At 34.4% G+C, this 26,767-nt stretch overlaps 3 protein-coding genes across 3 annotated transcripts; 2 read left to right on the forward strand and 1 right to left on the reverse strand.

Annotated features, from left to right (window-relative positions):
* Window positions 1-1,875: 1,875 nt before the first annotated feature.
* Window positions 1,876-2,956, reverse strand: LOC110722004. Its single transcript, XM_021901226.1, has 2 exons — window positions 2,458-2,956; window positions 1,876-2,012 (listed from the first exon to the last, which is right to left on the reverse strand). The coding sequence occupies exons 1-2, from the start codon at window positions 2,954-2,956 to the stop codon at window positions 1,876-1,878; spliced, it is 636 nt and encodes a 211-aa protein (XP_021756918.1).
* A 12,268-nt stretch (window positions 2,957-15,224) lies between these two features.
* Window positions 15,225-23,837, forward strand: LOC110722064 (guanine nucleotide-binding protein subunit gamma 2-like). Its single transcript, XM_021901298.1, has 5 exons — window positions 15,225-15,377; window positions 19,000-19,094; window positions 22,585-22,637; window positions 23,304-23,348; window positions 23,482-23,837. Exons 2-5 carry the CDS (start codon window positions 19,002-19,004, stop codon window positions 23,564-23,566), a joined length of 276 nt encoding a protein of 91 aa, XP_021756990.1. The 5' UTR covers window positions 15,225-15,377; window positions 19,000-19,001; the 3' UTR covers window positions 23,567-23,837.
* A 260-nt stretch (window positions 23,838-24,097) lies between these two features.
* On the forward strand, window positions 24,098-25,808 carry LOC110722063 (vinorine synthase-like). Its single transcript, XM_021901297.1, has one exon. It carries the CDS (start codon window positions 24,368-24,370, stop codon window positions 25,682-25,684), a length of 1,317 nt encoding a protein of 438 aa, XP_021756989.1. The 5' UTR covers window positions 24,098-24,367; the 3' UTR covers window positions 25,685-25,808.
* Window positions 25,809-26,767: the final 959 nt, after the last annotated feature.

Genomic DNA, 26,767 nt, shown 5'->3' on the forward strand with positions numbered 1-26,767 from the left:
GGTTTTTCTTGACCTTCTGACGGGGGAACATCATTAGTCTCATTTTCTATTCCATCCTATCTTTTCAATTTTCTTGGCTTAGAATCTTTTGAACCAAGTGGTCTTCCACGCTTTCTGCGTGCCTGAGATTCATTTTCTATGGCCTTATTACCAGTTGGGATTTCAATACGTGCAGGGGCATTTTCTGCTGGTATATGGTGATTTTGTCACCTTATTTGTGTCTACAAATGCATCAGGCAATTGATTTGCAACACTTTGTAAATGAACAATTTTCTTAACTTCTTGTTCACACATATTTGTTCGTGGGTCTAACATCAACAGTTGTGTTGCATTCCAAATGAGTTCAATTTCTTTTTTATGTGGGTCCACTTTCTTTTCCCCTAAGGCTGGGAATACTGTTTCATTAAAGTGACAGTCCGCAAATCTAGCCGTAAATAAGTCACCAGTCAATGGTTCAAGGTATTTAATTATAGAAGGGGATTCAAACCCGACATAAATTCCCAGCCTTCTTTGTGGACCCATTTTTGTTCGTTGGGGTGGAGCAATGGGAACATATACAGCACAACCAAAGATTTTTAGATGTGAGATACTTGGTTCTCGACCACAAACAAGTTGTAGTGGTGAGAATTTATGATAAGCTGTAGGTCTCAATCTAATTAGCGCTGCTGCATGTATTATAGCATGTCCCCAAGCAGATGATGGCAATCTTGACCTCATTAATAATGGTCTTGCAATCAATTGTAATCTCTTAATTAGTGATTCAGCTAGACCATTTTGTGTATGAACATGAGCTACTGGGTGTTCAACATCAATTCCAATTGACATACAATAATCATTAAATGTTTGGGATGTAAATTCCCCAGCATTGTCAAGTCTTATTTTCTTTATTGTATGATCTGGGAATTGTGCTCTTAATTTGATGATTGGGCAAGTAATTTTGCTAAGGCAACATTTCTACTTGAAAGTAGACTAACATGTGACCATCGTGTAGAGGCATCAATTAAAACCATGAAATATCGAAATGGTCCACATGCTGGATTAATTGGCCCACATATGTCTCCCAGAATTCTTTCCAAGAATTTTGGATATTCAGTAGCAATTTTGTTCATAGATGGCCTTATTATTAATTTGCCAAGTGAACATGCAGAGCATGTTAATTCATCTGATCGGGGAATTTTGACATTTCTTATTGAATGTCCAACTGAATGTGCTATTATTTTTGCATCATCCCAGTTGCTGGATGTCCCAAACGATCATGCCATAAAATAATCAAATGTTTGTCATCTAACTTCTGGTTAGATACCATATTGATTTCCACGGGTCGTATGTTTATACGATATAACCCCGAAGAGTATGCTGGCAATTTCTCATATATATGTTTCTTGCCATGTTTTTCTACCGTGAGGCATATATACTCTTTTTGATCTGTTGTCATTGTTTCTAGATGATAGCCATTTTGGCGTACATCTTTAAAGCTTATGAGATTTCTTCGAGATTTACTCGAATATAAAGCATTATTGATTATTAATTTTGTTCCATTTGGAAGCATTATACAAGCCTTTCCAGATCCTTCAATTAATTTAGCTGACCCGGAAATGGTGTTTACATTTGCTTGAAACAACTTTAGTTGTGAAAAATATTTTCTATCTTTTAAGATAGTATGTGTTGTTCCACTGTCCAAAAGGCATTGATATTTGGAACTAACTTCAGGTATATCCATATCTTCATAAAATAAATTTGAGATTAGTTTAGAATAATATCATACAAACTTTTATTGATGATAGAGATTTAAAGTACATGAATAGAAATTTAAAATACAGGGAACTAAGAAAATACATTAAAACATAGCATATGTTACATTAGTAGATGAGAAACCTAAGTATTGTTGTTTTCTCCAAGAATGAAATCATTTCCAATTTCAGCATTATCCATGAAATAATCAGACACATCAAGGCTGGGACAAGGAGCATTTTCCTCATTAACATAATTTGCTTCTGCATTTTTCTCTTTGCCTTATACAGAAGCCTGGTAAAGGTCTACAAAATGTTTGGCCGTTCGACAAGTACGTCCCCAATGTCCTGTCATGCCACATCTGTAACATGTGTCTTTTCCTTTCGAAGGAGTTTGTTTGTGGCTTCCAGATGATTGTCCCTTCTGTTTTTCAAAATTTTTGAAATTACTGTTTCTTTGAAAATTATTTCTACCACGACCACGGCCGCGTCCGCGATAATTTCCACGGCCTCTTCCACGGCCATTGTAATTTCCACGTCCACCTCTTCTTGTAGCATTTGACTCGGGTGGATAGGAATTTGTTGCATTTGCCTCATGATGAGTGGCCAAAGACCCAGTTGGTCTCAGGTTATGATTTTTCAACAAAAGTTCACTATTTTGTTCCGCAACAAGCAATATACTCATTAATTCATTGAACTTTTTAAAACCTCTTTCACGATATGTTACTTGCATGAAAGGTAGTGAGTGTTTTTTCAATCATCTGTTCATCTATAACCGGATGATCACAGTATCTCAATATAGACACTATCTCATGTATGGTTGAATTATAATCAATTACAGATTTGAAATCCTGGAACCGTAAATTTGTCCAATCAAATAATGCCTTAGGCAGGAGCACCCTTTTGTGGTGTCCAAATCTTTCATTAAGGCAATCCCATAATTCTTTGGGATTTTCAACCATCATGTACTCAGTTTTAAGGCCTTCATGTAAATGATGCCTTAACAACACTAAGGCTTTTGCCTTATCTTGTTCAGTGATAGGTTTTTCAACCGTCATTGCAGAAGAGGTAGCATCAGTTGTTTGACCAGAGAGACTTTTATTTTCTTTAACAGTGTGCTCCAAACCTTGAGCTTTCAAATTCATCATTGCATCCACTTTCCATTCCAGAAATTTATTTCCAGATAAATCTAAGATGCTGAACTGTCTTTTCATAAGGTCTCCCATTTTAGCTACAACAAATTTCGTGATAATTAGATTATAATAACAAATTATATGTACAACTCACATGTTTAGTTCTTCCATATTTATAATTAAGTTAATAAGACACGTGATAATTAAATTTAATAATAATAAACCATAAATAATATAGTCTTTTCTCCCCCTTGGTTTATTATTGTGAGTAATTATATGATTAGACAAAAATTAATCATGTTAGTTGCAAAAAAAACAGCAAAACGACAACAATGACAGTAGTAACAATAATTATAATGATAACGGTAATATTATACAATGATGATTAATAACAACAAACAACATAATAAAACAAAAACAAGCTTTTAATATACTAAAACGACAAAATAAGTGAGTTTTACTTATACATAATGACAAAAATTAATATTGCTACTAATAGAACTACAAGTGCCGTAATTAGAAGGAAATATTGTTTTATCTTCCTTAAATCTTCTTCAAAAGTGAAGTTGTGGGTGTTTTGGTTGCCGTCGTCGGGGAACATATCGGAGAAGAAGGGGGTGAATTTTTTTTTTTTAGGTGATTTTTGGATAAAAAGTGGGAAGAGATAAAGGATTTGTGGTGAAATTGGGGGAAAAATCCGTCTTTTATAGAGGTAGGTTTATCCGTTACTGTTCTGTACAACTGTAAAAATATCATATAATAGTCTAACGTACTGGCATAAAATTATGGTCCATATATATATATATATATATATATATATATATATATATATATATATATATATATATATATATATATATATTTATAATTGTAAAAGGTTATCACACTGGGAATGCAAGCCATAGTGGTCCGAGAGCCCTAATATCTATAAAAGATCATGGGTTCGAAAACGGAAAGAAACACAAAAAAGTATGTAAAAGTAAGAAAAATAATAAGTATAAAAAGGCTGCATCTTTTTCTTAATCTAGTTAATAATAATATGCATGCAAAGCTACTACTTAGCAATTATAATAACTAAGATAAAATTTACGTAAAATGAGTATTTAATATCAACATGGATCAAACAAAGAAACATCAACATGAATAAACAAAAGATGATAGTAGTAAATTCACAAGTAAGAGAACTTTCACCGTTGTTTTTTTTTTTGAGGTATATATAGTAAATGTTTGAGTTTCTGTTATAGAGGATCCCAAATATGGGAAACTATAGAGCATACTCCTCGAAACAGTTGGAAGTAGATAGTATTATTTTGTTATAAATTTTTATAAGTAGGTATAAATATACCTGACTGAAAACTGGTGCTGATAACGTGTTAAAGTTTTACCGATAGAAAGTTTTATAAAGGAGTAAGAGAAGATGGAGAAATTGATTATGTATATTGCTCCGGTAGCATGGCTTATATAGCCAAGAGTTTTACATATAATGCCACACAAGTTCACAAGTCTTTGGACTTGCGTGAACATTGTGAAATCAAATCAAATAATTATAGGCATTCATATTTATCTTCTAACATTACAGTATATTTTCTCTATTGAAATTTTATGAAAATGTATTATTTAATTGGTATTGATTGAAGCTCAATTCCCTTTTTTAAGTTTGACTGGTACCAGTAATAAATATAATTTTCTATAGTGACTTTATCACGCGACTGGTGATATGGCTAATAATATAGATTATTGGAATTGAGGTTTTTATAAAACTAATGCATTCTTTAGGTGAATTTTAAAAAAATTATATTAGTCATATGCACTTGTTGCCATTACGCTGAAAAACAGTATTTAACCATGTATTAGAAATAGATCCATGTTATCTTTCAAAAAAAAAAAGGTCATGTTAAAAGGCAAAATTCTTTAAAAAAAACTATTGCCCATTTTATATCATGATAATTAATATTTTTTTTTATTTTAAATATAGGGACCGAAGTTTATAAACCAGTGCATTTATTTGGAGTCTTTTAAAAAATTTCTACAAGTGATTAGTGATATACAATTGTTGCGTTATTGCACGAAAATAAATAAATCAAGCTTATTTATAAAGAAAATATAAGTTTGTATTAGAAATATAAATCTATTTGACCTCTAATTTGTATTATGGTTTTATAGAAACTAGTTATAATATGATATGATTTCCTCCTTTCCATGTCATGAGTAGATCAAGTTACAAATTTTTTTATATTTTTAGCAAATATCATGGCATAAATATTGTATGCTTGTGTCAAAAAATATTGTATTCTTGTGAAGAAAAAATTATTACCTATAACACGAGTGTAAAATTTGCCACGAAAAAAAAAAACAACTCGCAGCAATAATGTAAAGTTTGCCACGGGAAGATATCTATTCGTGGCACAAATGTAAAGTTTGCCACGGGAAAAGTGCAACTCGTGGCACAAGTGTGATATTTGCCACGGGAAAATAAATACCCGTGGCATAAATTATTCTTCTTATTCAGGTTTTGTGTCATAGATTTTTTTTTCCCGTGGCTAATCGAAATTATACCACGAATTTGCAATTCCCATGGCATAATTCGTTGCACAAGTGATGATTTGTTGTCTTGTGGCGCTTTATGCGTTGAAGGTGTCTTTGACACTGTGGTAGAATTAAAAAAGGGTTCAACATTAAATATTGTGTGGTCACTAATTATTCAAGAATTAAATTGGCATGTTTGATTGATTGAATATTTGTTGTTGATTGAATGATTGTGGTTTGAAAGTCAACACCAAGTCTAATAATCTGTAAATAATGTAAAGTGAAAGAGATTACGCACCAAAACACTTAGAACGTATATACCTTGAGTATGAACATATGGGGGGAGTTACGGGGTTTTATATTTAACCATAATTTCTAATGGAGTACAGGACGCTGTACATTCCTTTTTATTATTATTATGCGCTGGAATTCCGCCACCTATGTGTGGTTTTGTGCTGGCACGGTTAGCTCCCATGTCAGTTAAACTCAATTTATTTGAGGGAGGTAGAGTTGGAAACCCGTTCGATACGTAATCAATGCTAAATAAATTATGTAGTTGTCTAGTTGAGAAGTTTTGTTGGATGTTGTATGATTGAAAAACAGATGCGACAAGGTAAGTTGTATGTTGATAGGTAAATGCATGTTAGTGTGTTAATTACGCTTATGTACTAAGCTTTGTTAATTGCGTGTTTTGTGTGTTTGTTGGCCTTGCCTTTATCTTAGCCCTATGATGACCCATTTTTAATGGAGAGTAGTGGAAACAAGTAGATAGAAGCTTTTCATGTGATGAAGCATATTCATGAATGGACATGAGTGAAGAACGAATCATGCTAGTTTCTATAAGTATATATTGTGTTTAATGCTTTAATTATTTATGGTATTATTATTATGCATGACTAACGGAAAGGCTTTGAATTCGGTTTGGTTTTAATAAGGGCCTATAATGGTTCCAAGTTGTAGGTTGATTTTATTTTACTTCGTTTGACTTTGGTTTGACTTTACTTTCGTTGCTTGACTTTTTCAAGTTGACTTGTTTTGAAAGGTTTTTAAATTAGTCTTCCGCTGTGTGTCTTTGATAGTTGCCTCAGTCGTTTTCACGGTGGCGGTAACGTCTTAGATATTCCTATTTAAAGTTTTATACAGGGCAAAACAAGTATTTTAAAAGAAAGGAATTTCTAGGGTGTTACAATATACTACCTCTAAAATTGTTATTGATATAAATTTGAATTCAAAGTGCTAATCGAGTGCTTAAAAATAAACTAGTTTACGAAAGTATGAAATAATAAAATTGCGATTACATCAAATAAACCGGTCCCTATTTATAGAGTAGCCAAGAAGAAGCTTAATAATCAACCTAAGGGCCTGTTCACTTCAGCTTAATTTCAGTTCAGTTCAGTTCAGCTCAACTCCAAATAGTTCAGTTCAGCTCCTAATTTCCTTCTCTCATAAAATATTCATTTCAGTTCAACTCCAATCAGTTCAGCTCAGTTTAATTCAATAAATGTGAACATGCCCTAAATAGGTTGGTCAAGGGCTCCAAGGCTCCACCTGATGACACTATGCAATGCCTCTTGATTGGGCGCGCACCAACACTTAGAAAATCACTTTAAAATAACCAAACTATATAGATGTATCACCTGAGTCATATATAGATGGAAATATTAATGGTCAAAGATGTATTTTGAAAACTAAAAAAAATACAAGAGAAGGTATTGCGTCATTTCGTCAATCCGAACTGACAAAATGCGGATTTTTGATATCTTCAGTTGGCGGGATAATATCCTTCATTTGCTGGATGATATCCTCTACTGACTATATGATATCCTTTATTAGCTATATATGTGATATTCTGTATTGGCTGGATGATATTTCTATTGGTTGGATGATATCCTCTATTGGCTAGATGATATCCTCTATTGGCTATAAGATATCCTTTATTGGCTGGATGATATTTCTACTAGCTGGATGATATCCTCTATTGATTATATGATATAGTTTCTGAATAATAAATGATATTATATAGCCAATAGAGGATATCATCATCGACACAATCATAAATGATATCATATAGCTAATAGAGGATATCATCCAACCATGATATTATATAGCCAATAGAGGATAACATCTGACCAATAAAAAATAGCATATATAGACACAATCATAAATGATATCATATAGCCAATAGAGGATATCATCCAGCCATGATATCATATAGCCAACAGTGGATATCATACAAGGATAAGTATAATTTGTTTAATGATATACAGTGGCGGATCTTGAAACTCTTTTTTTCGGGGGCCAATAATTTCTAGCATAACTGCATAAGTATACGTTTAAAACAAGAATATAATAACATAAGCATACGAAAATTATTTAAAAATTTAATAAGAGATTATATTTTAAATACTTATTAGATAAATATTAATAGAGAAATAAAGAACGACATACCAAAGGCAAAACGTGTTCTATGTTTTTTAATGAGTAACTTTGATAACGTTTTGTCACCTAAAATTATCAATTTTTTTGTTAGCGCTCAAACTAATCAATACGTAGTATAACATAAAAAATTTAATTGCAAAAACTAAAAAAATTGAAATTCAAAAACTTTAAAACAAAAAATGGAAAAGGTTGTCGAGTATTAAGAGCATAATACTCCAGTACCTGATTTAGTGAATTTGTTCTTGGAAGTATTAAGTATTAATTGAATTGATACATTGAAATTTGAAAAAAAAGTAGAGGAGAATTTTAAGGGTTTGGGTTGTGAGATTTGTGACTAACTGACTATTGTTAATACTACCTTTTACTTTTTAGGGATTGGAGATTTTTTTCTTACTCTGTAGTTTCTTAGGCGAAATTAAGCAATCAGGCTCTTTTATTTTATTTTTTTATATTTATTTATAATTGGGCCTTTAAATTTTTTTTAAAAAGTATCAGGGGCCAAGCCCACTGTAGCCTCTACAAAGATCCGCCCCTGATGATATATATGTATAACAATGGCAGGACCTCCATTGAAGATCTCATACTAAAGGTAATTTTTCCATCAAAGAGCCTCTAGTCGTAGAAGGAAGAATAGGATTGATAAATTGAAAGATGATGATGATAAGGTGCATGTTGGTGATGAGAAGGTTGGGGTCGTGGCAATGGAGTATTTCAGAAATATTTTCACTTCGGCTCGGCCTCATTTGATTGAGCAAGCTTTGGCTAATTTCCAGGCTCGTGTTACAGCTGATATGAATTTGATTTTGAGAGCAGAGTACACAAATGATGAGGTAAAGGAAGCTCTAAATCAGATGCACCTGATTAAGGCTCCTGGCCCGGATGGTAAGTGCCCGCTTTTCTTTCAATCCTACTGGCATATTGTTGGTCCTTCTGTATGTAGTTCTGTTCTTTCCATTTTGCGTGGTGCCCCAATTCCTAGTTATTTGAACAGAACTTTTATCGCCCTTATTCCGAAGAAAAATAATGCTGATCGTATGGTGGATTTTAGACCTATTTCCTTGTGTAATGTGGTCTATAAATTGGTCTCAAAAGTGCTTGCAAATCGTCTAAAATTTTTTCTTGACAAGGTTATTGGTGTTAATCATAGTGCATTTACCCCGGGAAGAATGATCACTAACAATATTTCTTGTTGCTTTTGAGCTTTTTCATCATATGAAAAATTTTCCGAATAAGGGTGGTTGTATGGCCTTAAAGCTTGATATGTCGAAAACATATGATATAATTCAGTGGGGTTTCTTGGATGCAGTATTGGAAAAATTTGGTTTTGATGCAGGTTGGAGGAGGTGTGTGATGGATTGTATTCGGTCGGTTACTTTTTCGGTCCTAATTAATGGGAAACCCACTGATGAATTTTCTCCAGGGAGAGGTATCCGACAAGGAGATCTAATTTCTCCGTATCTTTTTATCCTTTGTGCGGAGGCGTTTTCTCACTTGCTTAGGGAGGTGGAGGGGTAGTCTCCATGGTATTCGGGTGGCTCCGTTGGCTCCATCTATTAGTCATTTGTTATTCGCATATGATTGTATTATTTTTTCAAGAGCTAATATGGGAAATGTTGATGCGGTTCGGGAGGTTCTTGAGGTTTATGAGATGGCATCGGGGCAAAAAATGAATTTTGATAAGACTAATATTTCTTTTAGCAAGGGTGTGCCGGAGAGGAGGAGAGTGGAGTTGGCTGATAATTTGGGTGTTTGTATTGTTGATGTCCATGATCGATAACTCGGTCTTCCCATGGTGGTTGGTAGGTCGAAGAAAGTAATCACTAGAGGTGTTAAAGAAAAGTTGTGGAAGAAGCTCCAAGGGTGGAAGGGGATGGTTTTATCTAAGGCGGGTAGGGAGGTTATGATAAAGGCAGTCGCCCAATCTCTCCTTACCTACGCGATTAGTATGTTTAAATTTCCATCTTCTTTCTGTGATGAGTTAAAATCCCTTGTGGCTTAGTTTTGGTGGGGACAAAAGCAAGGTGAGAGGAAAATTCATTGGCTATCATGGAAGAAGTTGTGTAGACCGAAGGAGAAGGGAGGATTGGGTTTTCGTGACTTTAAACTCTTTAATTGGGCTCTTCTTGGCATGCAAGCGTGGAGGCTTTTGATGAATCCGAGTAGTTTACTTGAGCAAGTCCTTAAAGGTAAGTATTACCCGAATTCTACTTTTTTAGACGCAGAGATTGGCACAAATCCGAGCTATAATTGGAGAGGGATTGCGGAGGCGAGGTGGATTGTTCGAAGGGGAATGAGATGGAGAGTGGGAAATGTTGATAATATTAATGTGTGGAGAGATATGTGGGTGTCGAGAACGCAAACTCGCAAGATTTTGTCACCCCCTGGTGAGCATAACCCGGATTTGAGGGTCAGTGACCTGATTGATGCTAGTTCTTGCTGTTGGAATGCTGCTGCTATTTCTCATTATATCCTGCCTTTTGAAGTGTATAGGATACTTAGTATTCCTATTAATACTAGGCTGCCATGCGACTCTCTATGCTGGGAGTTGGATAAAAGGAGAGTTTACACGGTTAAGTCTGCTTACAAAGTAATGTTTGGTGATGATTGGGATAATGAGGAAGCAGCTCCTGCGACCGTCCGCAACATTTGGAAGAAAATCTGGCAGCTTCAAGTTCTCCCGAGGATTAAAGTTTTTGCTCGGAGGGCCTGCCAAGGTGCTCTTCCTACTAGGGGTGGTATTCATTCTCGCATTTCTAGCTATGATCCGGATTGTTATGTTTGTTGTAGGGATGTGGAGTCTACTCTGCACGCTTTAAAGAATTGTAAGTTAGCTCGTGAAATACGGGGCAAAATCTCTTATCAGTTTGTTACGTCTTTAAAAGTGTGCAATGTGGTTGATTGGTGGGAATCTTGTTTCCTTGAATTAGATGCTGTGGAGGTATCTAATTTTATTACATTGGCTTAGGCTATTTGGGGAGCTAGAAATTTGTTGGTGATCCAAGGAGAGGTGCAGGAAAAAATGGATGTTGTTAATTTTCTATGAAGATTTGTGGTGAGGTACGGGAGGTTGCTGAGTGGGGGAAAGGTTGGCAGTGATACTTCTAGTGTGAATGTGCTCCCTACGAATTGGTCGCCTCCTCCTGAGATGGTGTACAAGGTTAATGTAGATGCTAGTTGTGTTGCGGGATTAGGAAGTGGCTTGGGTGCTGTTGTGAGAAATTGGGCAGGAGCAGTCTGTGCTGCTGGGGTACTGTAGTGTCGTGAGAATTGGGAAGTCCAAGTTGCTGAAGCGAAGGCTGTTTGCTGGGGGGCTGAAGGTTGCATCTGAACTGGGTGTGAGGGATGTGGTAATCGAAAGCGATAGCCTGCAGGTGATTAATGCTTTGCGTGAGCAAAGTCTTGGTGCTAGCGATTTTTTTTCTGGTCTTAGAGGATATTTTAGAAGCCTGTAATAGTTTTAATTCTGTTTCTTGGACTTTTGTTAAGAGAGGTGGAAATAGGGTGGCAAATGAAATGGCTCGTTTCCAACCGTGGGAGCTTGGTCATCGTATGCGATTTGGTGAATTCCCCTCTCATATCGTTGATGTTCCTTTGTCTGATCTTTCTATTTAAGTCCCTTTTAAGGGTTTTTTTCGGAAAAAAAAGGTAATGGGTATAACATAACTTGTTCATTTCTCAACCAAAATACATGTATTTGTCATAAAAATGCTCATAATTAATTCAACATACAATTATATGGGACAAACAATTTCAACAATTATACCATTTATCCATCACATAAGAATGCTCCAATTCAATTTTTTTGGGCATTTTTTGAAAAATCCAAGAATTAAACTTTCTCTCTCTTCCGCCATGAATAACCTCGCTTCTCTCCTTCGCCATTGATGTCGTCATCGTCACTGTCGCCTACAGTGTAACACCCCAATAATTCTCTCTTTAAACCTGTGAGGACCTTGAACAATATTCAAGAAAATTACTGGCGTGCTACCGCCACGTGTTCAGACGTTAAGGCTTTATCAGAAATTAGCAGCGGAAAAACTAAATCAGTTATAAATAAATTTTAAAACCAATAACAAAAACCAAATTAAATATTACAACTTGGAACCATTAAGGCCCTTATTCAAAACCCCACAAAATTAGTAAATAATAAAACCAGAGTTTAAATAAATTCAAACTTATGAAAAGAAATAAATTGCGAATAATAACCAACTCTCCACTCAAAATCCCACAACCCTTATGCGAATGCTGCATATGTAAGAACCTGTGGTTAATCTGCTCCCCAATATTACAAGTGTAAAGATTGGATCGTCACAGGGTCATTGAAAGGCGAAGGCCATGACCAAAGAAAGACACACACAAAAGCACGCAATCAACAAAGCTGAGTACATACAAGCTGCGAAACAAATAAGAAATTCATAACATGCTACTAATAATCAATCATCATGCATCATTAAATTATAAACTCAACACACGACTCAACTATTTACATTACTAAGACTCCATTCATTAATAATAGGTAAATCATTATTTTTATTCATTGATTACGCAATAGACAAGGTTGTCCAACCCATGCTCCATTTGAAACATCAATAAAAGAAAAACCCCATGCCTCCTTTGGGAAACATCAATAAACATCCAACAACCACGGGCGCGACTCCGTGACCGTAGTTAGTATGAGATATCACCTAACTCCTAGTTTTAAAAAAAGTATTTGAAATAGGAGACTCGTAGATCAGACGACCTCGATAAAAGTACCCGGCTAATACCCCGTGTACCCAACCCCTGATTGTCATTACTCCAGAAGTGCACCAATCCAGAGTTTTATTGCTCATCCATCTTGCACTTTACGTGATTTACAGGTTTAGACTTGGTGATGACTCATATGCATAAAAATACAAACATTCTATACACAATTCAATCAAACAAGACAAGTTTCCAATTTCAATTCTTGATTTATTAGTGACAAACAACTCTTATTATTTATTCCTTTACTACCTCGGTGTATAAACACCTTGAGTGCATAAGGCACCCCAAAACCTTAACCTCGTCTTATAAGACTTGAATTCTTCCTTTACTCATCCTGTTTGCATAATCATGAATGAGTAATAAATTAATCTTTACACCAATTACATACATTTGCCTCTAAGCGCACCTTGCATAATTAGAGCACAAATAATATTTGCAATATAAAATAGTGCACATCATATGAATTTCACAATGTATAACGAAACAATCTAACTCAGTCATCCCTATACATGATACTAAGTTCTCGATCCGTCCTTAAACATGCACCAACAAGCAAGGTTTTGTAACTTGTACATACCTTGAATAAACGAATTGGTATGCCACTTTACTATCTAGAAATCACCTTCAATAAACCCCTCTCCTAAACCAAACAATAACATCTCAATCAATACCCAATCAATCAAATTTACAGCAATATTAACTTACTTTAAAACCTTCAAAGTCCAAATCAAACAACACTTTAAAACCTTCCCTTTAGTTAAAATTAAAGGCTTATATATAGTTTTTTGAATTTTCTTCATAAAAACCTTAAAATACACACTTATACATGAAATTACAGCAAGTTTAAAGTTTAATAAAAATCTGAAAATTATTTAAAAAACCCCTAATAATCTCCCTTTTTAATGGGTGATTAAATCCTCATTATAAAACATCAAAAGTAGTACTTAGAAACTATTTCCAGCACTTAAAACTTCAATAAAAACATTTATTTATGCTTAATTAACTTTAAACATAAATAATTTTATCAATCAAACTCAAACATAATATTTTAAGTATAAAAAAACTTTGTTAAAATCAAAAACTGCCCGAAATCATATTTAGGGGCTGAATTTGGCGACGAGAGGGTGATGTTCACTACCAAAGGTAATGAGTCTTTCTTAAAACGTTGTTTCCACATGAAAAACACTACTTTTCATCAAAATCGGATGAGTTCAGAACCTGATCGGGACTAAAACGAGATTAATATTAACGAATGGAAATCTAAAAATTAAAACCCGAATTTAATTGTTTACAATAATATGAAATTAAGTTAAAATAATCATTAGTTATTATCACCAAAATTTCAAAACATCATTACTATAAAAACCCTAAATCAATTGTTCATAAAACCCCTAAAATCATGATTTTCAATAATTAAAAAACCCTAGGTTATAAAATTTACAAAATTTGAAAATTATGACACTTATAAAATCTGAAATTATAAAGTTTAATCATCAAAATACAATTTGATACTAATTAAATTAATTTCAAACAATAAAATCAAAACCCTTGAATTAATAATTATAATTACACAAATTAATAAAACTAATGGGAAAGAAAATAAGACTAACCTTTTTGTGTGGGAAATTTTTGGGGATTTATGGGGTATTTATAGGAGAGAATTGTAGGGTAAATAGGAAAATTGGGCCTCATAAAAATAATGGGTCGATTAAGTAAACAAGTGGGTTAGGCTTGTGTGATTGGACATAAATTGTAGAATCAAGGTGCATAAAATAATTTATTCAAATAATTTTCGACCCAGATTAATAATTTGAAACTTTTGAAATTAAATTATTAAAAATAACAAATAAATATTATAAATAAAATAAATTTTCATTTATAAAATATTTAAAAATACGGGGGATTACATACAGGGAGAGAAGGACATCCACCATTGTTGTCATCATCGTCATCTCCTCCACCTCATGAACAATTTGGTAAGGCTTGACCAACCTAATAGTTTATGAAAATAAAAACTGCATTGCTTTCAGTTTTGATCTCAGATTGACTAATAAACTAGGTTACCATGACTACAAGGAGTATACTATGGGTACATTAATTTCATACTTGATTTTAAACTTCCTATATATACTTATGAACTAGAATATTGTGAGTATACTACATTACTCGGTAATTTCATTCAATCTTGATTCCAAACTCCAAAGGTTAGCCATGAGAATAAATTTACTATGTCTGTTTCGTTTTATTACAATTTTGTTTTTAACAAAACATTTTTTTTTACAATAAAAAGGCTAAATTATGTAAGTTTTATTTTTAATCTGGTTCCAAATTCAAAGATTAGCCATGAGAATAATTTTTTTTTTTTTTTTTTTTTTTAAAAAGCCATGGAATAAACCTCTTTTTTTTTATTTTTTATTTTTTTTATTTTATAAATGGAATAAACTTTTTTTATTTGGAATAAAGGGTTATTTAATCTAAGACATAAAAAATCATTTTTTTTTTATAACAGACATAAAAATCATTTGTCGCAAATAAAAACAAAATAGTAAATGAAAAAGAATCCTGATCGTTGATATAAGATCTGACAGTTGACATTATATGCGTGTCATCAATCTTCCTCCAGTGCTCGTTAAACCTGACCGTTGACAGAGTATAAATTCATTCCCTTCAAAGTTTTTCACCTTTACGTTACACCTCTCTCTCTCTCTCTCTCTCTCTCTCCTCCATTGAAGAGCACTCAAACTTCTCCATCGAAGCCGCTTCTCAGCTTTCTCTCTTCCATTCCATTGAACCAGCGTATGAGGTTTGATACTTTTTCCTACTTTAGTTCATCGATTATCAATTTCAAAGTTTTGGGTTTAATTTCACAGTATCATTGATCTGATTGTTAGTATAGTCAATTTAGGGTTCTTTAAAGTCGGATCATTGAATTGCTTGCTTTAATTACTGAATTAATGAATGATTATAATGAGTGCTTCGATTATAATTCTGGATTTTCGAATTGAGAGAGAATTTTCATTTTTTTAGATTTCTGGACCCAATTTTATTAAGTGGGATCTTTCATTTGCTTTTTATTTTTTTATTTTTTTATTTTATTTTTGCATCAAGAACGTTATTCCAAATTCGGAGTTTCCTACTTTCACTCAATTCACAGGGTTGGGGGTGATGCTTGTTCTGTTTATGTAAGGATCTGATCGACTCTTGTTGATTTTTGGGAACTTTTAATCCTTTATGTTTGAAACATGCCTTTCTAAGAGGATTACGATTTGCAGGATTTGTTGCTAGAATTTGCTGTTTGCAATTTACTTTGGTGTTTGTAAGTGATCATATGTGATTTTTCAAGCCTAATTTGATATTGGTACAAATTTGGTTGTTAAATGTGTTGCATTATTGGAGAATCAAGCCCATGAGCTGAGTCTTAAATTTTTGAGGTTGTAGGAGTCTGAGCTGAGGGTGTGTTTTGAGGCTAGTCGAGCTTGAATCTGCTAAAAACTATTACTCGAGTTGAATCTACTCCTCTTTGGGTTTAGCTTGAAGGTTTAGCACCCCTAATGAACCCTTTAAAATGTTGGGCATGGATGGGTGACGTTCACAAGGACTTCAGCTGTTTTTTTATGGGATTTTATTTAGGTGTATATATGATTTCTCGGTTGGAGTTGTAGTCCTTAGGTTATTATTTTTTATTTTAGTATGATCGTGGATATTCATAATGTATGGATTGATGGCATGAATGACTGTATTGTGCAGTGGATGGGTTTTTTGAACTTGCCTTAGAAAGGCAATGGTTTATTTTTGTCCTAATTAGAAATTTTTATTCAAAAACTGAAATTGGTTGATAATTGGTTTGGAACGTTATGGACTGTCCTCTTTTAAATGGATACTTTGAGTGGTTTGCTTGATCACATGGTAGATGGACAGATTAGTCTTTTATGCTAGTAAGCAGGGTTGTGCTTATAGATGTACTATATATTTGGCAACTATATTGGATCTGATGTCTGGATTGAAGAGATCAGCAGTCATTGACGCGAAGCTAATTTGCTTAACTTATGTAATCTACTGAGTTTAATGATTGGTTCATAAAGAAATAGTTTGGAAATCTATAAGTGTATTTTGTCGTATGTGAATTTGGATTTTGTGCGTGCACTTTATACTGGTTATCCACACTTGACTGATGTTTGGAAAGAAATGCATATATTGATGATTAGCTGTTAGTGGTAGTTACTGGTTATCTGTTCAGGGTTGAATTTAATATGGTTTACTGAAAAATGGAGGCTGTTGACTTGGAAAATAATAAGTGATGATATTATATTGGCTGTAGGACTGAGAACTGCATATAGAATCATATTTTAGCGATAGAATTCTGATTTTTTTTTTATTTTTTTATTATTATTATTATTTATTTACTTTAAAATATTGTTAGTATCTATTTTTTTTTTTTAAAATTCTGAGTTTGAGTTAAAGTCTTATGATTTACTGATATACAAGGGTTTGAAAATAGACTATGTAGTAGGACTATTAGCTTTTCAAGAGCTTAAAATTAGAATGAGCTCTATGTTATGACTCTCTCCGACTCTCCGTCTTTAAAAGATTGCCTCAAACCCTTAACTTTACTTTTTTTAAGAAGCAATACAAATTTGTGCTTATGGAGTTATGGGTGGGCACAATTGCACAATTATCAATAAGTAGAAAGAGAGAGAGAAAGCAAAGGATTACAAGAGGGAAAGTTTACCAAATAAGGTATGATGCAATCTATAAGGGACAACCATTTTTAGTATATGTGACAATCTTACTTTTGTTAATAAGCACATTTTATTTTTATTTAAATCGAAAATGAAGTGCCATATTTATAGATGGCCAAGGATTTGTTTCAACTCACTTTCATTTTCAAAGTTCTCTCCTGCATTTGTATTTAGCTTGCCTAAGAAAATGACTTATTGTTTTCATCAATAACTTTTCTTTATTGCTTAACTTGACCTTTTCCTTTTGAATAATACTCCTTTGTTCCACGAATTTCTTCACATTTACATTTTACATGTAAAACTTATGATGAAGCGAATTAAACAAGATCTCATATTTTAACTTTTACAACATGAATTGTAAGAAGAACTTAATGGAATGGAGGGAGTAGATATGGCGATTAATGCACTTTATTTTAATTCTCCATCAACACTGTTTAATCGGCTTTCATGTCACCTGGTAATAAATATCTCACTAGTGGCTAAATTGAAACCTTCACGATAAGAAAGGTTAACTGTATTAGATAAAAAAAGTCAAAAGTAAAAAAAAATAAAAAATAAAAATTAATGACATCATCAAAGCAAATTGGCGGGAAAATGTCAGAGTGACATATGTACAATTTGGGAAAGGCATGATGTCAGCAACGTTTTGTTTTATTATAAGTTAATAGATTAGGGCTGCTTACCTTCATATGGCTTGGCTTCACTATTGCTCCATTCTTATGTAATAATCGGCCTAAAGAGCAGTCTTCCTACCTGAGTTCTACATCTGTTGACATGATATATCCTTTGCTAATTCTAGGTCTTCTGACTGAGCTGATGATTGAGTCTTTGAGTTGAAAAAATATCTTAGGGGGCTCCTAGATTGCATATTTCAAGTGTCCAAGTTAGGCAAGTTAGTACCTAAAGCCCTGCATAACACTGAATTGCCTTTTCAAACTTAGCACAGTCTTTTTGGAATGGAAAGTGACTCTATATATACACTGGTATATAATCTGAATAGACTTTTAGTGAGCTGACTGTTTGGGTCTGTTATAACTGGTGAAAAATTGATGTAGCAGAGATTGAAGATTGCATATATTTTCGTATTTGGGCATAGTTATTGTTCTGAATGTACATTCAGGGGCTTGGCACAACACCTATATATAATTTAGATAATAATGAAGAAAAGGACAGACAGTAAAGCATTGTAAGAGTGAAGAAAACTAGCTTTTCTTGCCATATCACAGCTCATAATGAAATTTACCTCCAAAATTCATAAAAATTGAGAATACTCATTTGATCTCTCTCTCTGCTCTTTCTTATATATATATATATATATATATATATATATATATATATATATATATATATATATATATATATATATATATATATAAGTTTCACAAATATTGCACCGTTTTATTTTAAAGAAGCTCAATCTCTCTTTTCACATTACAAATACCTAATATACCCTTACTAATACTTTCTTAAAGCATTACAATTTCTTTTATCCATTGGGGTTTTTAGGTGTTTCACATGATATTATTGGCTTCCCTTTGCCTTCTACCCATTTTCTAAAAACTTGTGCCTCCCCCTATGGCGCAAAACTATGGAGAGGAGGAAGTATATCCCTTACTAGTTTTACGTTGACTTAGAACGTGTAATTTCAGTACATTTTGATTTGGTGGTTTTGGTGTTTGAATGCAGATATGAGTCAGCAGGCTCAGTCAATTGATGCAAGAGGGAAGCATCGATTAATAGCTGAATTAAAGCGGCTTGAACAGGAAACTAGATTTGTGGAGGTAAGCTTGTTAATAGGGTTCTGTTTTTCTTGTTCTCTAGTTTTGTGATTATACAATTCTTATTGGGGAGGGAGGATTTGCTTGGTGGATTTTCTTTCTCGTTGATGAGTTGATAATGCAAGTTCCATCTTTCTAAGGGATTTTGCATGATGCTTGGATTGACTTAAAGTGATATTTATTAATGCGTGTATGTTATTATGCCTGTAAACTATTAAAAATATTTGGGATAGTTGGGGAATTTTGTTATGTATCTCTTTCTATCTGATAATAAAAGCTCATTTCTATTTTCATAGTCAAATTTCAAAAACTTTGACCAAGGGTTCTCATTAATATTAATATATATTTTATAAATTTATACGATTATGTGGTCAAGGGGGCCTCTTTATAGGATCATGCAGTGAAAATGTTTGGACCAAGTCTGGTTGGGTAGCCAAGGGTCTTTTATTTTTATATTATTATTATAACCATTCCATTTCTTTATTCTTTTTTTCCTATTGAATGCCTATCCATGTCACCTTTCTCTTTTTAACCTTCCCCTTAGTTCTGATCGAAGTCTGTAAAGGTCATCATAGGATATCTTTTTGTCTGGGTTGGGGGAGAATGAGAGTGACATCCTTGTGAGACTAATAAGGTTTGTAGATCTATAGAGGAGGGGTTGGCTGGGTGGGTTGGGCCAGTAGAATCTAGTGAATGTTTTCTTGGTAGATGTGAGGCTGTGATGATTACTTCTTGAACCTGAATCTCCCTGGCTTCAGATCATGAAGTATATTATCAATATGGTTATAAAATTTTGTTTATCTAAGGTCCAACTCTATTACCTGTTGTTTTAGGATTCCTCTTCATTTTGTGAAGAGTCATGAAGGCCATGGAAGTATCTCTGTTCTAGGGAAGCGAGGAGGGTAAGATGAACCATCTTGTATTTTGTAAGCTTAAAGAGATGGGGTGGGTATTTGCATTGGTATTTGATAGAACATTTCTTGGTTGATGGGTAGTTTATGGTGATTTATTTTTTATCATGATCCACTTTGGCTTCATATCATAAAGTATCAGCTTTAAAAGAACTTATGCATACCCTTCCTGTTACAAATGCCTCTTTTTCATTCCATGTAAACATTTATCTTATATATCTTCATTAAATTTTCTGTTGTATGGTAACGTCTGAGGACTGAGGAATATATAAATCTCTATCAAGTGCAAAGTCTATGTTGGTGTTGCTGACTTGCTGTATCTGTTTTCTATGTCCTTTTCTTTGTCTTTGTCATTGCTTTGACTTAAATCCCTGGTTTCTGATTTCTAATTTCGTGGCTAGAGTAGGTTGGGTTCTTTGTAGAATTCTTTTTAATTGTAAGCCTCAGGAGAAGAATCTGTGTGAACATGCAAATCTGTCGGTGTCGCTTGAGGGTGAAAAGTTTGGTATTTTTCTTGTAAGACTGCTTAAACACCAGTCTTGCTAACGACGTAATGAACACTCTGGTCAATGTTTGTATTTTGTTCCTTAATAGTGAGAAATCTCATAGCTATGTGTTTACGTTTAAAGGACTATCTTCTTATATGACGAACAGATTGTTTGTCGTTTGGGCTGGTTTGTGAAAATGCATGGTGCATGGAACATGTACAGGTTCAATTTGTTTCTTTGTGATGCACAAAGGATGAAATCATCATGACAAGTAGATAGTATGAAATCTCCCAGGATATTGTGGGTTGTAAGAATTGGCAACATTAAGCTGGCATTTATTTGGTAGTCTTCCTAAGAGAATTATGTTTTGTTTCTTCTCTTTGGTATATGTGCCTCTCAGATGTTTTCTTGATAGGGTTGCTCCTTGAATTCCCTCGCTGAATTATTGGGAGATTTTTGGACAACGAACAAGTCAAGGGAGGACAAGGAAATAGGAATGAGAGGGCAGAGGGGTCTAAATGTCTAATGGCCTATGGACACCATCAATTGTCACCAGGGTCTACTGCCAAGGCAGGCTGCACCAGTAGGTGCTGTTAGCCAGTTGTAGGGCGCAAGCAGAAAAGAAGGATGGGGGTGGGGGGGGGGTAGAAGGGAATGAAAGGGTAGTGTTCATATGGACCCATCACTCCATCAGTTGGGATTTATTTATTTATTTATTTTTTTTTTAAAAAAAACCACCCTGCAACAGAGAAATACAGGGTTTGTAGTGAGTTAGTGTGGCCCAAGTCCCAACAGTAACTTTGATAGTTAATGGGATGGGATTGGATGTTACATATTTGTGTTGTTTATAGCAATGTGTCATATAATTTCCGATAAGAATTGGTCATCAACAGGACATACAAGGTCAGGGACACTAAAGATTTTTCGTACTTTCTTCCTTTCAATATATTGGTTACACTTTGAATACTGACACTATTCATTGACCATCGTTTGTTTATATGCAATGATTTCCAATTTTTTGAGTGGTTAATGGAGATGATTCAGTCCCTGTAAACCAGCTTCACCAGAGAAATATATACTGCTTCATAATGTTAGTCTCTCTGTTCCAAAAGATTTTTTTTCATTTAGGTATGATCTTAAGAATAATTATTAGAAGAACTTCTTTGCTGGCTTTGGCATGGCTTTTAAGAATAGTTATTGGAAGAATTTCTTTGTTGGCTTTGTCATGGGTTTTAAAAATAGTTATTCGAAGAACTTCGTTGGTTTTGGCATGAGTTTTAAGAATAGTTATTATGTCTAAGGAGCAAATTAATTGGAAAGGGAGTCTATTTTGAGACGAAGGTAGTAAAATGTTGGCCAACTTATTGAATCGGTCAGGTGTTGTCTCTCTCGGCAGCAAAGCTGATGAATACATGTTAGATTTTTCTGGATAATGGGCTGAGTTTTCTGCAACCATCTCATAATAGTTGGAGATCAACACCTCTGTTGCAAGTTTATTGTAGGAAAGAATATTGGAGAATTTGTAAATCTTATCTTGCCTAACAAGTTTACATATCCTTGACCAATTCCACTTCTTATATTATTTTTCCCCTACTATTCTCTATTTTCTGGTGCCTTTTGTGCCTCTGTGGACAATATTCAGATAACCAGCTTTGTTTTTGAAGTGTTTGGATGCAGAATAGTTAGAATTTGGAAACAAATGAATGTCATACGCTTGGTAAATAAATAGTTAAATATAAAGCAGTTTCCCAATTTCTGCCATCCCATGCATAGAAAATTTTATATAGAAAGGCAATGTCTTTGCTGTAGCTTTTCTCTGCTCAGATTTGCATATTTTCTCTGCAACTGCTTATAAGCTGGGAGCTCTTTACTTTCATGCATTAACATCTGATTGTGCTGAATTAGTAGACTAGAACACTTTTTTTCTATTGGGGCTTGGGAAGAGGATTCCATCCTGATATAAATTTTTTTTTTTTAAATTTTTTTATCCTGCTGTTTCATTCTATGTTTTGGCACATAATGGAATTACGAGTGATAGAATGACGGTTTATGCCATGATTAATCTCAATTTCAGTTCGCGATCTTTGTAAGCAGGAAGAACTGGAGCAGCTAGACAAGACTGAGAATGCAACATCTGCATGCAAAGAGTAAGTAACCAAAAACAAAAGGCGAGATGCCTAATACCTCAACATTATAAAGTTTCTTTTTAGAAGGTAATTATGCATCCTTCATAGACCTGTCAAAATTAAACCTGACCCGAGATTAATGTACTTTGAACAAAATTTTGTGACAAGAACCCTAAAGACCTGATATCTCCTTACCAAACCGAAATTTTGAGGGTGATTTTCTCATAAGTTAGGAAGAACATTTAGAGAACGGAGGGTGTAATTTAATGATTAATGAGAACTTTATTGCAAAGAATACCTTTACTTATTCAAGTAGTTGGTTCTTTATATATTTTTTATAATTGGATATAGTTATTTGTGGGTTGAATTTGACAACAATTAATAATATTTATTAACACTTGCTATCTCCTACACATATTGTTTCTATATCATAATATATATGATCCAAAATTGGAAAAAAAAAAAAATCAAATCTTTTAATCTGTTGGATCAACCCCAGATCAAACACTTTGGATCTTGAATGAGCATTGTTTGTTCTGAATTTCGACTCGACAGACCCTTTTGATAGGTCTAATCATTCAAAATATAATGGGAAAGCTCAAATTTTACCTTGCTAGATTCAGATATTGGTCTATCTTTGATATATTTTTTTCTTGGCATTGCTCATGTTTGTTTTCTGCCTTTCAGATTGCTGGGTAATGTAGAAGCAAAACCGGATCCCCTTCTCCCAGAGTATGCTTCCTTACATATTGGTCACTATATCTATCTCTTGATTGTTTTTAAAATCCTGCATTAGTATTGAAGAAAAGCTTCTCTCTTTATAAATGTTTCTCCCTTTGATTTACGTCTTATTCATGTCTAATAGAACCATTGGACCAATAAATCCATTGTGGGATCGCTGGTTTGAGGGACCCCAAGACTCAAAGGGTTGCAGATGCTGGATATTCTGATGCTTGCTGCTATCAGGTGTTTGCATGAGATCTATGCTAATTATATTGAAAGAAAACCCTTTGAAAATACTCATTGATGTACAGACTACGTATAATTCTCAACCTATGATTATGTAATCCAAAAGTTTGTGCATTGTAATACAAGACAGATGAAATTCGTTCTTATACCATTTTTATAATCAAGTGTGACATGGAAAGCTCTCATACAGAACATAACGATTTCATAAATCCAATTTTTTTGAAGGTTATTGACAGGTTTCTTCACTTCTCACCCGGTCCAACTCGTCCCTAATTTAAACTTTTTATGAGATCAGATGATGCTCTTCTTATTTTTCCATTGTAATGTTGCTTGTGTCCTAACTGCGCCCACCCCCGCCCTCTCCCTCTCCCTTTCCCTTTCCCTTTCCCTTTCCCTTTCCTCTTTTCTGTACAATCACCAAAAGCAGTATGACTGGAGTGTACGGAATTCTTGACAAAGTAAACGGAGGGTGTACAAGTAGTGTTTTAAAAAAGATATGCAGTATGTTTTATTTTTGAAGTTGTGAAAATGCTTCATATAATTTTATTTAATCCTCTATCAATTCTCGTATGATTGAAAAGGACAACTAACCATCCAATTCTTAATTTATGATATGTCTTAACAATGGTCAAAATTAGTAGTTAACCTGCTAAAATTAAAATTAGTAGATTGACTTTTGATAGTTGCAGTCTTGCAGCCAGAGGAGTATAAAAGCTTAGGTGCAGAAATTAGAAATGCAGGAAAAACCAATTTTTCTGTAAAGTATAGTTACAGGAACATCTATGGAGCAGGATTTAGAAGTGAAAATAGTATCAGTGGAGACTATAAAACCATCACTTCCACCATCCTCTCATCCCAAAACTTTAATTCTCTCTGTCCTCGATCAAGTCTTCCCTGCGATGCACGTATCCGTCCTGCTTTTCTACTCTCCAACACCACAAGTCGGAGATGTTGTAAGTGACCTAAAAACGTCACTTAGCCAAACTCTTGACCAATTCTATCCTCTTGCAGGCCGATTTGGGGATGACTCGACCATTTCTTGCAATGACCATGGCATACCCTTTATCGAAACCAAAGTCAATTGCCATCTCTCGGCCTTCATGACCTCACCTCATAAGCTTAAGCTGGTTAACAAATTCCTCCCTACTCGAGAATTGATCCCTTTAACCATTCAAGTCAATGTTTTCCTCTGTGGTGGGGTGGTTATTGGGTGTTACTTGCTCCACAAACTCTTTGATGGAGCCTCTATAGGAATCTTTCTTAAATATTGGTCTGCCCTAGCTGGTAAGCGGTTTAAGGACTTAGTCCAACCTGATTTTGAAGCCAGGATCGAGGCGTTTCCTCCACTACCCAGTAAGGGAGAACAACTCCTGCACGAAACTCCACCTAGTCAATCAAGTCCAACAACTACAGTGATCAAGAGTTTCTTGTTCAACTCAGCAGCTTTAAGCAAGCTTAGAGACAAGGCTACAAGTGAGGTAGTTCCTAGACCTACAAAATTTGAGGCTGTGGCAGGGTTTGTTTGGGAACAAGCATTAGCCGTAGCACGTGATTCAGGTGCACAAGTTGAGCATACAATGTTCTCAATGACTGTAAACATGCGGCCTAGGATGAGGCCACCACTTCCACAGGAATCAATGGGTAACCTCCTCACAAACGCACGAGCACAGGTCGATACAAGCAGCAGGCATCAACTACAAGAGCTTGTCAAGGAAATCCATTTAGCCTTGTCTAGGACCAACCAAAAAATCACTACTACTTATCAAGGGAATAATCCACCAGAGGTAATCTGGTCAGCGCGAAAAGCTGAGTTGCAAGGTATATCAGATCACAAGGATGGTGGCACATTTCGGCTTAGCAGCTGGTGCAACCTTGGACTGAATGAGGCAGACTTTGGGTTCGGGAAGCCCGTATGGATTGTTCCTACTGATGGGAGAATAATTCCTCCTACAGTTGCTCATTTTATCTACCTCACTAATTACAATCACCCTATTAATGGTGAAGGAATTGAAGCATGGTTCTTCTTAGAAGAGAAAGAGATGCAAGTCTTAGAGTCTAATCCACATTTCCTTGCTTTCGCTTCCCCCAACTACTTGTAATTAATGTCTCCATGCTCTGCCATCTACGAGGTTTCCTAGCATTGGTTTAATTAATTGAGGTTATGTGCGTTAGTTAAGTGTTGAAAGTAAACTTCGATGTTTATCGATCAACAACATTATTGTGTACTCCTGATGTCCACAAATAATTTTTCAGTGTTATTCAAAACTTGAAAAACGAATGTGAAATATTTTTCCAACCCTTATCCACTAACTTATCCACCAAACACAATTATTTAATTGGTACAGTGTGTCCAAGCCTAATACGGAGTAAGAAAAATTATTTGAGAATTAGTACTTTGTAGCGAGGAAGTAGTTAGTGTTGACGTGTTGGTATGTGATTGTGGATGATTTACAAAAATATGACGCATTTGAAACTTATTTAGAAGTTTTGCGTTCGAATAAAACTTAGTTACAAAATTGCTGCCCACATAGGCTTGGAAATATTTGTGGGTGACTTATTTTTTTAAAGACAAAATAACTACTTTAGATAGCGGTTTTAATATCAAAATTGCTATTCAAAGTTGCAGTTTTCCTTAATACTCCCCACAACACACTACTCAATTGTATACATTAAAAAATCACACACACACACAATGACAAAACCGCACAACCCTCTCCATCTCCACCAGGTCGCACACACCATCATCGAATATTTTTCAACCTGAAACTGAAACGATCCGAATTTTTAAATTGAACTGTCTACGATGTGTACCCTTTATCAAGACGAATCGTTAGAACCCAAAACTGAGAACAACTTAATAGTGACCCAACCCATTTTAAAATGAAAGTGTATGCAATTGACAAAAATCTGATAAACTCGAATAGTCAAATCATTCCAACCATAACCCGTTGTGTCTGAACCATTTACAACCTGTAAACCGTTGTGAACCGTTTACAACCCGCAACTAGTTTAAACCCTATCTATTCCTGTCTACAACTCAATTAACTCAATCTATATTTAGGTCCTAACTCTTAGTTTTGACCCGACTTGTTCTTACCTGCTACTTGAATTACCCAACTTGTTTGTAACCCATCTCGATTTTGACCCAACCCATTTCAACCCACTATTTGATAAACCTTACT

The sequence above is a fragment of the Chenopodium quinoa genome, unplaced genomic scaffold, assembly GCF_001683475.1.
Source record: "Chenopodium quinoa cultivar QQ74 unplaced genomic scaffold, ASM168347v1, whole genome shotgun sequence".
NCBI classification, from domain to species: Eukaryota; Viridiplantae; Streptophyta; class Magnoliopsida; order Caryophyllales; family Amaranthaceae; genus Chenopodium; species Chenopodium quinoa.